Source organism: Malania oleifera, chromosome 7 (genome assembly GCF_029873635.1).
Source record: "Malania oleifera isolate guangnan ecotype guangnan chromosome 7, ASM2987363v1, whole genome shotgun sequence".
In the NCBI taxonomy this organism is placed as follows: domain Eukaryota; kingdom Viridiplantae; phylum Streptophyta; class Magnoliopsida; order Santalales; family Ximeniaceae; genus Malania; species Malania oleifera.
The window spans coordinates 55,053,134-55,067,577 of record NC_080423.1 but is presented as its reverse complement, the minus strand read 5'-3'; the positions used below and the strand labels follow the sequence as shown (position 1 = coordinate 55,067,577).

Here is a 14,444-nt window from a genome sequence, read left to right as displayed (position 1 = left end):
GAACTTAGGTACCTGCTATGATTTGGATTGTAATTCTAAGTTTATTCCTCTCTCCTCGCACAATCTTACAAATATTATCTTACAGATGCCCCTCCTACAGTTTTAAAGGTTACACTAAAAACTGTGAACTATCTTTTAATTAGAAAAGACCGCCTTTATCTATAAAAACCATTCAATCCCATGGATTAGCAACATGTGCATGGTCCATGAATAATTAATATTTTTTTGGACAAAGTGTTGTTTAGAGATCATGTATTTAAGATCGAGTAGTTATGCACCCATAATTATTAGCGCATTTCCCAGCTATACACTTAAAAAAATTTTACAATCTGATTTCTTCTTCTTTTGTGGATGTTTCTTAGGAGATGTTTTTGTACACTGTTTATATTGGCAATGTGCTACTTGGTCATGTCTTCATACTTTTCCTGCTTTTTTTTAGGTGCAGAGTTTGTAGTAGGTGCTTGTCATGCTAGATTTAGTTTTCAGGATGCTGGGGGGAGAATAATTGCAATGGATAAATTGTCATGTTATAGATGTTATGTTATCCTTTACCTCTGATTCTAACTACATTTTCTTATTTGTTGAAGAACAGAGACAATGGGAAAATGAAGAAAGAAACAAATAGTCAAAGAAAAAAAAGCAATAAAAAGATGTTCTTTAATTGAATACATGGCCTGAGATTGCATCTTGATTGCAATGTCGAGAGGGACAGTTATGGCTATCAAGTCTTACCAAAATCAGGCTAGGACCCTTGTAAAGAACTACTTACTTGCAGATTCATTAATTCCATATACTTCAATCTTTGCTGGCATATTCATTTGCAAAATTGTAAGTTTCAATCATTCCTCCTCTTGATGCTTACTTTAAAATTCTTGTGCATGTTGTCTCTAGGGACATGTTTATTCAATTTTACTTTAAATGCTTTATAAAAGTGAATGTAGTTCTTACAGTTGAGCATCTTTGTTCTGGTTTTGTGGAAAAGAGGGGGGGAAAAGAAAAACACGTTCTGTTTAAAAAATTATTTTATATTGACTTGTTTTTGAAAAATTTCCCACTTGCAGGTCTATGATCTTACCCAGTTAATCAGTACATTTTACTTTAAAAGTTATTCCAGCCTTACCAAAATTCAACGAATTGAGTGGAATAATCGGTGAGTTCATATGTCTATCTTTTCTGCGTCTGTTATTATCTATTGCAATTGATTCTGACATCCTTAATTACTTTTGCAGTGGCATCTCTACTGTTCATGCCATCTTTATATCTGCTACATCGTTATACTTTGTGTTCTGGTCAGATCTGTATTCTGATCACTGGCTGGCTGGCTTTGTCACATTTCGAAGCTCACCACTCTCTGCTTTTACCTTAGGGGTTGGTGTTTCTTTTTCTCCTCTTCTTTTCCTTTTGCCTATTATTACCAAAATATTTAGTGGCAGTAGCAGCATAAATTTTTCTTGCCAAAAACACTTTTAGATTATTATAACGCAGGTGGCTTCAAACACATTAAAAGTTTAAGCATTTGAGACAGTCTATCAATGTTATCAATGTGCTGAATATCAAGGTAGTCCTTGTTTCACTATTTGCTTCTGTTGTTGAAAGAAATGTAATTGAATTTGTTTTCCTCAAGAATAAGCATTTGAGACAGTCTATCAATGTTGTCAATGTGCTGAATATCAAGGTAGTCCTTGTTTCACTATTTGCATCTGTTGTTGAAAGAAATGTAATTGAATTTGTTTTCCTCAAGAATAACCAATAGGAGTAGCTCCAAGATAATGAATGCAAGTATTAGACAGATGGAACATATCTGCTCTCAAGCGCCTTCCCCCCCTTCCTGCCACAGAGAGAGTCACAAAATTAACATTTATATATTCCTTCTGGGTGATGGTTTTGATAGGAAAAAGAGGCTTATTAATATTCTCTATCCCTGCCCAAAAGAAAAGGAGAAATTATACGAAGTATCATTTTTATATTCGTTTGTCTTGGAAATATTTTTGGTTCAGTCAGTTACATTCAAGATTGGCTGTGCCAACATACATCTACTGTATTTGCTTGATTGGTAACACCTAGGCACATGGATGTCCGTGTATATGAGGCTGCAGTAACCGTGGTTCTCATATTGCACTTTCCTTTAGTGCTCATTCAAAGTTGACATTGATAATTCCTTTCGCTTTTTTTTTGTTCTTCTTGCTTTTATGGTAAATGGTGGGTAGGGGGGTGTAATCGGTTTATTAAGGTTCAGTTATGGGCCAAACCGAACTGAACCTTGCGATTTTTAGTATTCCTAAGCCGAAAATGAAACCGAACCGAATTTATTATCCCCTAGAGAACCGAACATTCGGTGGTTCGGTTACGGTTTTTTCGGTTTTTAACCGATTTTCTAAATATTCAACAATTGTTTTTCACAAGGGTTGTTGAGAATCTATTGGGCATTGGAATTTCTAAATATTAAATGGACCAATCATTTATTAACATACTAATTAAGTAATTATATTAATTTATATATATAATTTAAATTTAAATCGGTTTTTTTGGTTCGGTTATATTTTGGAAACTGAAACCGAAACCGAAAATTTACATTTTCTAAGACCAAAGCCGAATACCAAAAAATCAAACCGCTTGTGATTTTGGTCCAGTTTCGGTCCGGTTTTCAATTTTTCGATAATTTTTGTACACCCCTGATGGTGGGTGTGCTGTTTCTTTGTATAGAGCCCAAAATAACTGTTATCGGCTACTAGAGCGGATGTGTTCCCTCTTTATTGCTAAAACATGTTGACTGTTGTGAGCTGTTTCTTTATTTGACTTTGCAAATTTGTTGGAACAGACGTACTTTATCCACTTTGGTTCATGTATTGTAATAATATTTCCTGTGACAAATTTTCGATAATTCTTGACAGGTTTCTGTTGGATATTTTCTTGCGGACCTTGGCATGATTTGTTGGCTATATCCTTCTTTAGGCGGATTAGAGTATGTAAGTGTATTCTCCAAAGATGTCAAATTTTAGAGCATAAGATTTCCTCCGGTGCACCATGCATGCTCATAATACAGAAGATTCAAATTATGCATCTACCGTGATGTTTAGAATTAGATTAACTCATGAATTCCATCGTGCACATATTATGTATACCTGTTCAAATTCTCATGTAGTATACAATTGAACTTGATTTTCTTTTCAAATATGGCTTTAAATTGAAAGAAGATTAAACATATAAACTAGGCCTTGAATTCTATGTACAGTTACAGAAAAGGTATTCAACCCTAATGAAATCCATGTCATATGTTTTACAAAAATCTAAATTGAATATAGTCTTGTTAAATCAAAAGTGAGGATAGATACAGGTTTTGAAATGTGAGAACATCTAAAATTTACAGCTGTTTTTTTAAACACAGTTGAAAACATGATGTTATAATAATAATAAATGAAAAAACATTAATAGGGAAAGATGTACTATGTAGCCATGCAAAGGCATGTCACTTTAATTCACATCATGTTAGCATTGAATTTCAGGTTATCCATCACTCGCTATCTGCAACTGCAGTAGCATATGCTTTGTTTTCTGGGGAAGGACAGCTTTACACATTTATGGTCCTTATCTCTGAGGTGACAACACCAGAGATAAATATCCGATGGTAAATGTTGGACTAATTAATCTCTAATCTAATTTTGATTTTGATAAGTTGACCTTGATATATCTTTTTTGGATGATGAAGGTATCTTGATATGGCTGGTTTAAAGCGGTCCAGTGCTTATCTCATTAATGGTGTTGTGATATTTTTTGCTTGGCTGGTGAGTAGATTCCTTTTGTTAGGTCCATACAAAAAAGGGATAATCAAATGGGCACTCTTGTAACTCAAGATGGTGCAATATGGCACAAAATGTTTGAGTCACATATTATAGTCCAACATATCATACATTAAGTAAGCTGGCTCAAATTCTTTTCCAAATAAGCTGATTCAATTTTGTTTTCTTAAGTAAGCTGGTTTAATTTTTTTCGGTTTGATTTGAGTGCCAGACTTGGCATGTTTATTTTGTACTTTTAAAATTGTCATAATTTTCATGTGACATGCTTGCTGCAATAATTGTGGATTGCAGGTTGCAAGAATTCTGCTGTTCATGTACATGTTTTACCACGTCTATTTACACTATGATCAGGTAATTGCAACATGCAGGTGATTTAATTTCTTAGGCCGTCGACATTTGGGAATAAAATAGTGTGTTACATGAACTTTGACAAGGGCACTTCATTGCATGTGAAGAATTCATCATAAGTTTTGAGAAGTTCCTCCATGTTATGCTCTCTTCATTCAATAATTGTGCTACTTATTCACAGCAAAGGAGGGCAAAAAAAAAAAGGAGGAAATATTATTTCCTGTTTCCAATAACTTGCAAGTTTTTTCCCCCCCTTTTCCCCCACCTCCTTGCCAGCTAAATGGAGTTTTAGTATGCGTAACTTTTTTTTTCCTTAAAAAAAGGAAATGAGAAATCAATGATCAGAGAGGAATAATATAAAATACAAGGGGCTAGTCCTCACTTGGTACATATTTTTCAGTTAAACAAGTAATCCTTCATCTTGTTGAGGCATAGTAACCTACTGTTGGCATCTCTGGCAACATTATCAACTGCAGCAAAAAGGGAATAATGAGAGCCGAAAAGGTGATTTCTTGGTAGAAGGTTCTCTCCTTTACTCTTGCTAAGGTTTATTTTCTCTTGTTTAGGGTTTTTGTGTCCTCTTAGTAGGGCTCCTCCCTAGTCTTCTCCTTTCTACCAGACTTTTCCTCCATCTTCCTCCTGTCTGATCCTCTCATTGGAAAGTCTTCTTTGCTCAACAGTCCTCTCTTACAAACCATTTCTATTGTGTGAACTATTTCATTTCCTTAAAGATTGAAGAGCCAAACCTGATGCTTTCCTTATCCACCAGTGGAAATCTCTCCACCACTGCTGAGTACTGCTGCCATAATCTCAGATAAATGTCATAATGGAGAAGTTGGAAAATCTATTCTTTGAAGATGTGAATCTTAAAAGTGAAGTATCTATAGTGGATGTGGACTCAATATCCTCATTTTCAAGTTTTTGGATGAAGGTGATCTCAATAGGATTGTTAATGGATCACCATGATCTGCAATGAATCACATATTGATCCTCAAGCAGTGGGAATTAAAAGCTACATTGAATGCAGTCTCTTTCACCATGCCCCGCTTTTCGGTCCAAGTCCATGCTTTGCTATTTAAATGTCTCTAAAGAGAATGGATTCTAGATTGTCTACTGATTTTGAAAACTTACAGTGGATGTTCAAAATGTCAAGGTAAAGTTGTATGGAAGAAGTATCTCCGCTTGAGAGTTGATGTTGAAGTGGTCAACAACCGTCCACTAGGTTTCACTTCCAGAGGCAATATTAGAAAGGCTGTGGGTGAAGTTCGAATGCAAAAAGCTCTCAAACTGTTGCTATGACTGGAAGATTGTAGCATGAATGGATAAGCTGTATATTTGAGCTTGGAATATTGGAGAAGAGGCCTCAGTTCAACAAAAACCCAAGTATGGACCGTGTTGATGAGCCCTTTTTCTGTGCAAGAAAAGCAAGTTCACCATCTATAGTGATGGAGCCTGAAACCAGACCAGCTGATCTGGTGGTTTGTGATGTTCCAGCTGGAAGGACAGTAGCATGCAATCCAGGGGTGTAAAAACCAACCATTATTGCTGAGTGATAACAAGTTGACACATCTGGAAATGAAGCAGGATTTGCATGATGTGTAAAAGCTTACATCCTAAGAGAGGGAGCAGATTGACATGCTCCATCAATGGGAATATGAGCTGTAAGGCATGTGGATTGAATAAATGTAAAAGATACATTTCAAACCTTCAAGGCTATGCATGGGGCAATTAATTTGCATTAGAGATATGTGCAGTTCTTACCAATGGGCACCTAGGATGGTGGATGGGATTTACGGGAATATCTTGGAAGGCAATGGAATGCTGATAAAGAATATTTTGGGCTGGATGGGATTTATGGGAATATCTTGGAAGGCAATGGGATGCTGATAAAGAATATTTTGGGCCTCTTAAAAAGAAAATTTAAATGGGTAGTCTGTAGGCTCATTACCTGCCCTTAGACCAATCAAACAAGATAGATACTTTGTACCAAACTGAAATGGGAGTAGAAATTAGATCAAAGATCGAGTTGTGGAAGAAGGTGATAGACACTTCCAAAGCTCTGATAGATGAATGCTGGTTGAATTCAAGACGGAAATCATCCTCAATGATCTCTGTGGTTTCTGAGACAGAAGTGGAGGCTCCGAGGAAATCATTCAGAGTTGCAGAAACCTGGGCATTGATCTTGTGGCCAAGGAGGCAGGCTCTATCATGCGCCTCACTCTAATGTGATTTTCATTGCCTGAACTGCTGAGGATTGGCCAACCCTATGACAATTCATGTCCAGGCCTTAATATGTGAGAACATGTTCAATTAAATCCAAGAAGAATGAGAGAGGACACATGGCTGATATGTATTAATCTTTTGATTGGATGGAGTAGTGTTTTCATTAAAGTTCTTTGCTGGTTCAGTTTCAATGAAAAATTCTTTAGTTGGATTCATTAATGCATCAATACACCACCTTCTATGTTCTCTTCAATGGTCAGTTGCAGGATTTCTTCAAGTCTTGTGGAGGAGCAGAAACTCTCTCTCTCTCTCTCTCTCTCTCCCTCCCCCCCCCCCCCCCCCCCCCCCCCCCCTCTTTTCCATTCTGGCTGTGAACTCCAAATTCTTCTGAGAGGAGGATTCAAGGGGTTTTCATGGAATTAAAATTGCTTCTGCAGCATAGCCATTAGCAAATTTTTTTTTTTTTTCACAGTAAATTTGATGACTGCAGAGCCTCTCCTCCTGAGGTTGAAGCTATAAAGACTGCCTCAATTTCTTCCCTTATGGAGTTGGGTGATGAACTGGGAGGAATCAGGTGTTCTGTTAGCAAAAAATTGTGATTGGTGCCTGAGGCAGAAATCAAGTGTTCTGGCTGATCTAAAGGATCTTGATGATGGTTCTGTTTTGGCCTCCCTTTTTTCCCTGCAAGCCTGCTGCAGCAAGCTTCAAATTTTTTATTGACAAGCTGAAAGCCTGTTTGGGGGTTGGAAAAAGAAGGCTCTTTACATGGGTGGGATGACATTAATCACTTCAATTGCTTCAGCTCTCCATTCACATGCAATTTCTACCTCGAAATTTCTGAAAGGAGGCTCCAGTTCTGTTTTGAATCAACCATCTGAGCTCCTCATCCCATCTGCTACTTTTATTTTTATTTTTTATTTTTTTTTAATGAAATATTATCAAATAACAATTTTAAAAAATTTGACCAAACAGCTTGCATTCGAAGAGGAGCTAAATAAATTTCAAAATTTGACCAGAAAACCTGCATTCAAGAGAGATTTGGCCCATCTTGCTTTGGACTACCACAGAGAACATAGAGAGACAGGCTTTTAATCTTTTAACAACTTAAAAAGAATTAAGCTTATCCTGCACTGCAAGCATTGAATGAAAGCATGCTTAGGAATATTTCTGCTGAACACAATATCTGAACTGATGTAACTGAGATAAGTCTTTGATGCAGCATGAAAACAAAATCTAATTTACCTTCCTAATTTTTATTATATTTTCCTTTATTTTATCTAAGATATTTTTTATTAGGGTCATACCCTCACATTATAGGAAATTATAATTCAGGAAGCAAGAATTTAGGGCATTGTTATTTATGGAGCTAGTGTTTAGGTTTACAAGTTATTATAGTTTATTTAGGAAGCTAATAGTTTAGTTCATTTATCTTTCTTAAATCAGTTTGCTGATCTTCCGAGCATTATGCCTATAAATAGGCCCCCTCGTGTATTAGTTTTAGGAGATAGGAATGAAAATTTAAGTTGTTGAATATATGTCCTCCATCATATGGTATCAGAGTCAAACATGGCTGTTAGTGTTATTATTTGATGGGGTTTGTGATTTCAAGTCAAGTTACCATGGCTGTCACTAAGGTTTGTGATTTTAACTTAAATCACCTTGCACTGCCACCTCTGCCTTCTCCATCTCTACTTGATCCATCAATGACACTAATATTGCAAAACCCTAATCTGACCAAGATTGGGATATCGGCTTATTGCTTCTAACCTGAAATCCAGATTATTCGAAGTCCTTGTGTTCATTGCAGCATCCTCTTCTTCTCGAATCAGAACTTTGAAGTGAAGGTTATACAGCCTCAATCAAACTTTAAACCTTGCCTGATTACCTTCCAAATCCAAGTTGAATCCAAGTTCAGTCCTGTGATCCATTAGAAAACCAAATGGAAGTGATGGAGTTCATTCTTATCAGAATCTCCATTGTGACTGAGCCATAGTGCTGTCTCCAAGCGCTTGTCGCAAGTGACTTCACAGCACTTCACTCCACTGCAATTTCCTAAAAGTTCTGCCACCATAGATTTCTTCCAATCACTGTGACGCCATCCTGCTGCCAGATCTGCTCAGGATTGAAATGAAGTGAAGTAGCAACATTGAAACAGATTCACTTTAACTGAACCCATCTGGTTCAAGCAGACCAAACCAAACCAAACCAGATCATCCAGACTGAATCAATCTGTTCTACAAATGACCATGTTTTGTTCAGTTTGGAGGGCAGCTAATCATGGTAGTCTATTTTCTAAAATTGCCAGATGGCATCGAGCTACAGGGGCAGAAGGTGATCCACCTCTGCTCTGCATAGAGGAGATGTGGCCTAGTTTTAGGAGAATGGATTGAGGATTTAAGTTAGATGTTGGTCCTGCATCAGTCTTTCACTTCAGTTTCGAGTTTCAGAATCTTTCAATTCAGCTTTAGGTTTTCAAACCCTTCTCTTGACCAAGAATTGACTTGGGGTTATTAAGTCATAAAAATGTTGGCTGCCCATCTTCAACCCATCTTCACTGCATCTAATTTAGTAGAATTTATCGACTCCCTGCCAATATTGTCGGTACTTTGCATTAGTTGATACTTCTGTGACATCCCCTTGAATTATTGGAACATAATATTTTTTTCTAAATGACGAAATATGATTGCTTTTATTTGCTTATTGGTATCATCATCCTTGTCATCCGTCTCATGTCTTTGTTTTTATTTTTGTTTTTTAGTTACCTCCTTTGGTTCTGATGTGCTTTGCAAACCATTTGAAGAAAATTTATTAGTGATGATGTAAAGTCAAGTGGATGGGGCCTTGTTTGCAGGTGATCCAGATGCACATCTTTGGTTATCTCTTGGTGTTTGTGGTGCCATCGGTGCTGGCCATCATGAACTTAATGTGGTTTGGGAAGATTATCAGGGGACTCAAGAAGACTTTGGCCAAGAGACCTTAACAGTTGTTACGAAGACAGACTTGGAAGGAGTAATATTTGGTTTTAGTGTTGGCGTCCATTTACGGTTTCCTTCTTCACTTTTCTAGGTGAACAAAACACACTACTCACCATGCAAATACGAATCAGGACACTACTAACCATATGCAAATACGGATCTCATCACATTGCTGATGTTAATGGGAATCCCGTTGTGTTGTAATTGCTTCATGTTGCTTCAGTCTTGTTTCGTCTTTGTTTCTGTGTTTTTTTTTTTTTGTTCTATTTTAAAATTCTTCTTTATTCTTTAATAACATGACTAGTAGTAATAATGCAGTAGATTCATTACCACCATCCAATGGTACAAAGCTTTTTTGGCGAAAAGAGATCCTAAAGATCAAACCCATTGATATATCCGGATGTCCTTTACGATCTATATTATTTGTTTTCTTAAATTTCCTCAAATGTTATATAAATATTAATTGGACAATAAAACGAAGATTCTCACTAGGTAAAATGTATTGCATGTAAGATTGAACAAAATAAAAATATGAAGAATTAATTAATTATAGAAAAATTAAATCAAATACACATTGTGAATGATGGATTGCATATAATTGTAATTTCTTCATATAAGAGAATCCTCCTATTGGAGTGTTCAATTTTTTATTCCTTAAAAATCAGTTTGATAGTAGTTAATGCCTTAATGGAAAACCTTACTGTCATGAGCCAAGCTTGCTCAGGGCATTATGTCTGCCTGTGACCGCTTGTCTCGTGCACTTAGGATGGGTTTCCATCATGTAAATACTGGTGTAGGGTTATTTTCTACTAATAGTTTATTTGTATGTCAAATGAGGTAGTATGACTCGGTCATTTTGATGTTACCTAGTACTAGGATAATAATTGGATAAAAATTTTTTTAGGGGAAGGTGAGTGTTCATCAGTCATTGTAAAACTTACTAGTTTTTGTCAACGTGTTTAGCCTACTTGCCTCCCTCACTAAACACATATTGTCAATGGAGGTGGTGTTAATGAATTGCGTAGATTCAATATTTACTACTTGCTTGTCACTGCTTTCATGAATGTTTACTGTTTCCGTTGTCATTTGATTGAATGCTAATGAAAGTGTTTCGTGAATGAATGTTAGTAAACAATAGGTTGGCTAGTTGAACAAAAGTACTTTAGCTAGCACCGCATGACCCTTTCACAACAGTGTGAAAATAGTCCGACCGTGACGCTTGGTATCAGAGTCAAGGTTTAGTTGCTATGTGAATTCGATTGCCTTTGTTGTGGGATTTGGAAAGCTTTGGTAAGTGATCATGGCACTAAACAATGCTAAGAGGATCAGCGTGTTGGAAGCACAGGTTGAGGCAACAACCAACACTGTGGCCGCGGAGGTGGCCTAGATAAGAGAACTTGTTGATGAAGTGATGGGATCACGAAAACATCAAGCAGGCTTGATAGGTGACATGTCAGAGGACTTTCGCCATACAGTTGAAACTTTGCAGTCGTGGATGGCTTATCTAGACGCAAAGGTGAATTTGATGGTTCTTGCTATGGGGAACTCCAACACTCCGGGAGTTAGCAAGACCAAGGTACCAGAACCCAAGACGTATGGGGGTGCCTGAGATGCCAAGGAGTTAGAGAACTTATTGTTGATGTGGAGCAGTACTTTCGTAGTGTGAGGATGACCTCAGAATAGGAAAAGGTGAATACTGCAACCATGTACTTGGTTGGTGACGCCAAACTATGGTGGCGTACCAAGTACAGAGAAATTGAAAATGGAAGTTGTGTAATCGATAGTTTGGCAGACTTGAAGAGAGAGCTCAAGGTCCAATTCTTTCCTAAGAATGTTGAGTATAATGCAAGGAGAAAACAAAGAGATCTCAAGCATTCGGGGTCGATCAAGGAATATGTGAAACAATTTTCTGTTTTGATGTTGGATATTCGGGATATGTTAGAGAAGGACAATTTGTTCTATTTTCTTGAGGGGATGAAACCGTGGGCAAGAACTAAACTGAACTTCATAGGCAAAGGGTTCAAGACTTGTCAACTGCACAAGCTGCTGCAGAACGCTTAACTGACTACGCTGGTGATGATACCGCTTCGTCCAAACTGTTTGCCGGAGAGGGAAATAATGGAAAGTCTTTCAAGAAATGCAAACCCAAGAGTGGGGGAGACGACTTTAAATCATCAACCTCAAAGGAAGCTTCGTCGTCTCAAGGGTTCAACACACCCAATGGAAAAGGGAAGAGTAAAATTTCATGCTACTTGTGTGGTGGATCTCACAGAGTGAGCGAGTGTCAACACAAGGGATTACTCAATGTCTTACAAGCTTTCACTTCGGGAAAAGTGATGGAAAGCGAGGAGGAAGAGGATCATACCCTGAGGGTAGGTTCAGTGCAGCTGGTAAGCACATTGGAAAAGCAGGTAAAAGCACCAAAAGTTACACGAGCAAAAGGGTTAATGTTTGTGGACTTGAGGATCAATGGGAAGAGTACCCGCACTATGATGGATACGAGGACTACTCATAATTTTGTTTCGCAGTTGGAAACATGGAGACTCAACTTATCCTTAGAAAAGGATACAAGACACACGAAAGTAGTTAATTCTGTAGCCTAGCCTACTATAGGAGTAGTCAAGCAAGTGACTGTGAAGCTCGGACAGTGGGAAGGTTATGCGAATTTCACAGCGGTGCCATTGGATGACTTTCCAGTTATTTTAGGAATGGAATTCTTAAGGGGGACGAGGACAATGCTGATGCCTTTGGCTGATTCCCCGTGTCTGATGGGAGATCACTCGTGCATGGTGCAAGTCGTTGCGATAAAAGGAAACGACGAGAAGTTCCTTTCAGTCATACAACTCAATCAGGGATTGGGTCAGGGTGAGCAGACACATCTAGCCACGGTGGTGGCAGACAAAGAAGTAGGCCAAGAGCTGGAGCCTACGGCCATCCAAGTGGTGTTGGATGAGTACAAGGAAGTGTTGCCGGATAAGCTGCCTCAAAATTTGCCTTCATGACTGACTGTGGAGCATGAGATCGAGTTGTTATCAGAAGTGAAACCACCTGCTAAAGGCTCATGTCGAATTGCTCCTCTTGAGATAAATAGTAGAGTTGGGGAAACAACTTGATGAATTGGAAGGGGAATGTGTTCGCCCTTCCAAAGCACCATTGGGAGCATCGGTGTTGTTTTAGAGGAAACATAAATAGTATCTACAGAAAGTGTTCAATAGGCTAAGGGGAAACAGTCTAGATGTGAAGAAAGAGAAGTGCTCTTTCGCTCAGTGGAGCAACAAATTCCTTGGTCATGTGGTTGAACAAGGTCGTATCCGGAGGGGTATGGGTAAGGATGATTCAAGAACGGAAGATCCCCACAACAGTGAAGCAGTTGCGTTCCTTTCTTGGCCTTACTATATATTGTAGGAAGTTCATTGAGGGGTATTCGCAGAGAATGACTCCAATGATAGGACTATTGAGAAGGTATTATTAGCCGCACACACGGGATGATGTGGTTGATTATACCAGAACTTGTCTCACTTGCCAACAAGACAAGGGGGAGCGAAAGAAGTATGGTACTTTCATGGCCGCATCAAAGTACTATTTAGCAAAGGAGATGACACAATTGTTCCTTGTGTCTGTTGTGAAACATTGGGGTGTTCCCCAAGTTATTGTTTGTGACCGAGACTTGATGTTCACTGACAACTTCTTGATAGAATTTTTTAGGATATTCATGTCACATCTTGACATCTCTTCGAGTTATCACTAACAGACAGACGGACAGATGAAGAGATTCAGAGAGCTACTGGAAGAGTACTTGTGCCATTTTGTCAACGACAATCAGAAGAATGACATGCAACTACTTGATGTGGCTCCGTTATGTGGCAATGCCCAAAGGAGTTCAACAACCAGCAAGAGCACTTTTGAGCTTGTTACAGGCCAGCAGTCGTTGTTACCTCACGTAGTGGGCGAGCCGTACAGACGAAAGAGTCTTAAGGCGTACATCTTCACTAGAGAATGGAGACAGAATGAAGAGTTTGCCCGAGCCTACCTGGAGAAAGCTTCTAAGCAGATGAATAAGTGGGCAGATCAGGGGAGAAGACCGCAGTTTCATGTCAGCTGCCTCAAGTCGTTCAACGCTGACACCAATGACCTGAGCAGAAGTTAATCCAACATAGCAGAGTTGAAGACAGTGCAACCTGACAGACATGAAATTGAAGAGATCCTTGTAGATAGAAAGTTTATATCCTCAAGGAGGAAGCGGCAGAAGTTCCTAGTGAAGTGGAAATGCCTTGATGACAAAAAAATTAACTTGATTTTTGCGAAAGATTTGAAGCCGTTCGTGGACAAAGTTAAAGTGTACCTAGCACCAAATTCTATAAAGACGTCGACCACATAAGTGGGGGAGAATGTCACGAGTTAAGCTTGTTCAAGGCATTATGCTTGCTTGTGACCGCTTGTCTCGTGTACTTGAGATGAGTTTCCATTATGTAAATACTAGTGTAGGGTTATTTTCTGCTAGTAGTTTATTTGTATACCAAATAAGGTAGTATGACTCCTCAATCATTTTGATGTTTTCTAGTGTCAAGATGATAATTACATAAAAACCTCTTTAAGGCACTAGCTTTTGTCAACGTGTTTAGCCTACTCGCCTCCCTAGCTAAACACACATTGTCAACAGAGGTGTTGTTAATGAATGGCGTAGATTCAATGTTTACTTACTGCTTACTTGTCACTACTTTCATGAATGCTTACTGTTTCCGCTACTATTTGATTGAATGCTAATGAAAGTGCTTCATGGATGAATGTTGGTAAATAATAAGTTGGCTAGTTAAACAAGAGTGTTTTAACTAGTACTGCACAACCCTTTCACAACAATGTGAAAATAGTCAAACCGTGACACTTAAACCATGTAAGATACATATTATTCAACCTCAAACTATTAGTCACAGGACAATTGTGCACACATTTTCAACCAATTTATTTTTAAAATTTAATTATGTATTTACTTCACATTTTCTAACTTATTTGTTTTTTTTTTTTGTCTATAATATTTTAAGAGGTTTAAAATTGAAAAAAATAAAACGAAGTTACTGATAGTTTTGAATTGAATATGATTTGC

The 14,444-nt window shown here is 38.0% G+C and overlaps 1 protein-coding gene across 1 annotated transcript; it reads left to right on the top strand.

Annotated features, from left to right (window-relative positions):
* The first annotated feature begins 597 nt into the window (after positions 1–597).
* LOC131160242 (uncharacterized) lies at positions 598–9,678 on the top strand. Its single transcript, XM_058115682.1, has 8 exons — positions 598–828; positions 1,062–1,150; positions 1,230–1,368; positions 2,892–2,966; positions 3,504–3,625; positions 3,707–3,782; positions 4,089–4,148; positions 9,220–9,678. The coding sequence occupies exons 1-8, from the start codon at positions 697–699 to the stop codon at positions 9,346–9,348; spliced, it is 822 nt and encodes a 273-aa protein (XP_057971665.1). The 5' UTR covers positions 598–696; the 3' UTR covers positions 9,349–9,678.
* The last annotated feature ends 4,766 nt before the right edge of the window (positions 9,679–14,444 follow it).

Excerpts from the sequence above, each read along its gene's own strand:
- LOC131160242 (XM_058115682.1), top strand. The coding sequence starts at position 697 with ATGTCGAGAGGGACAGTTATGGCTATCAAGTCTTACCAAAATCAGGCT. Across the intron at positions 1,151-1,229 it reads CGAATTGAGTGGAATAATCG|TGGCATCTCTACTGTTCATG; the intron begins GTGAGTTCATAT and ends TTACTTTTGCAG. Across the intron at positions 3,783-4,088 it reads TGATATTTTTTGCTTGGCTG|GTTGCAAGAATTCTGCTGTT; the intron begins GTGAGTAGATTC and ends TGTGGATTGCAG.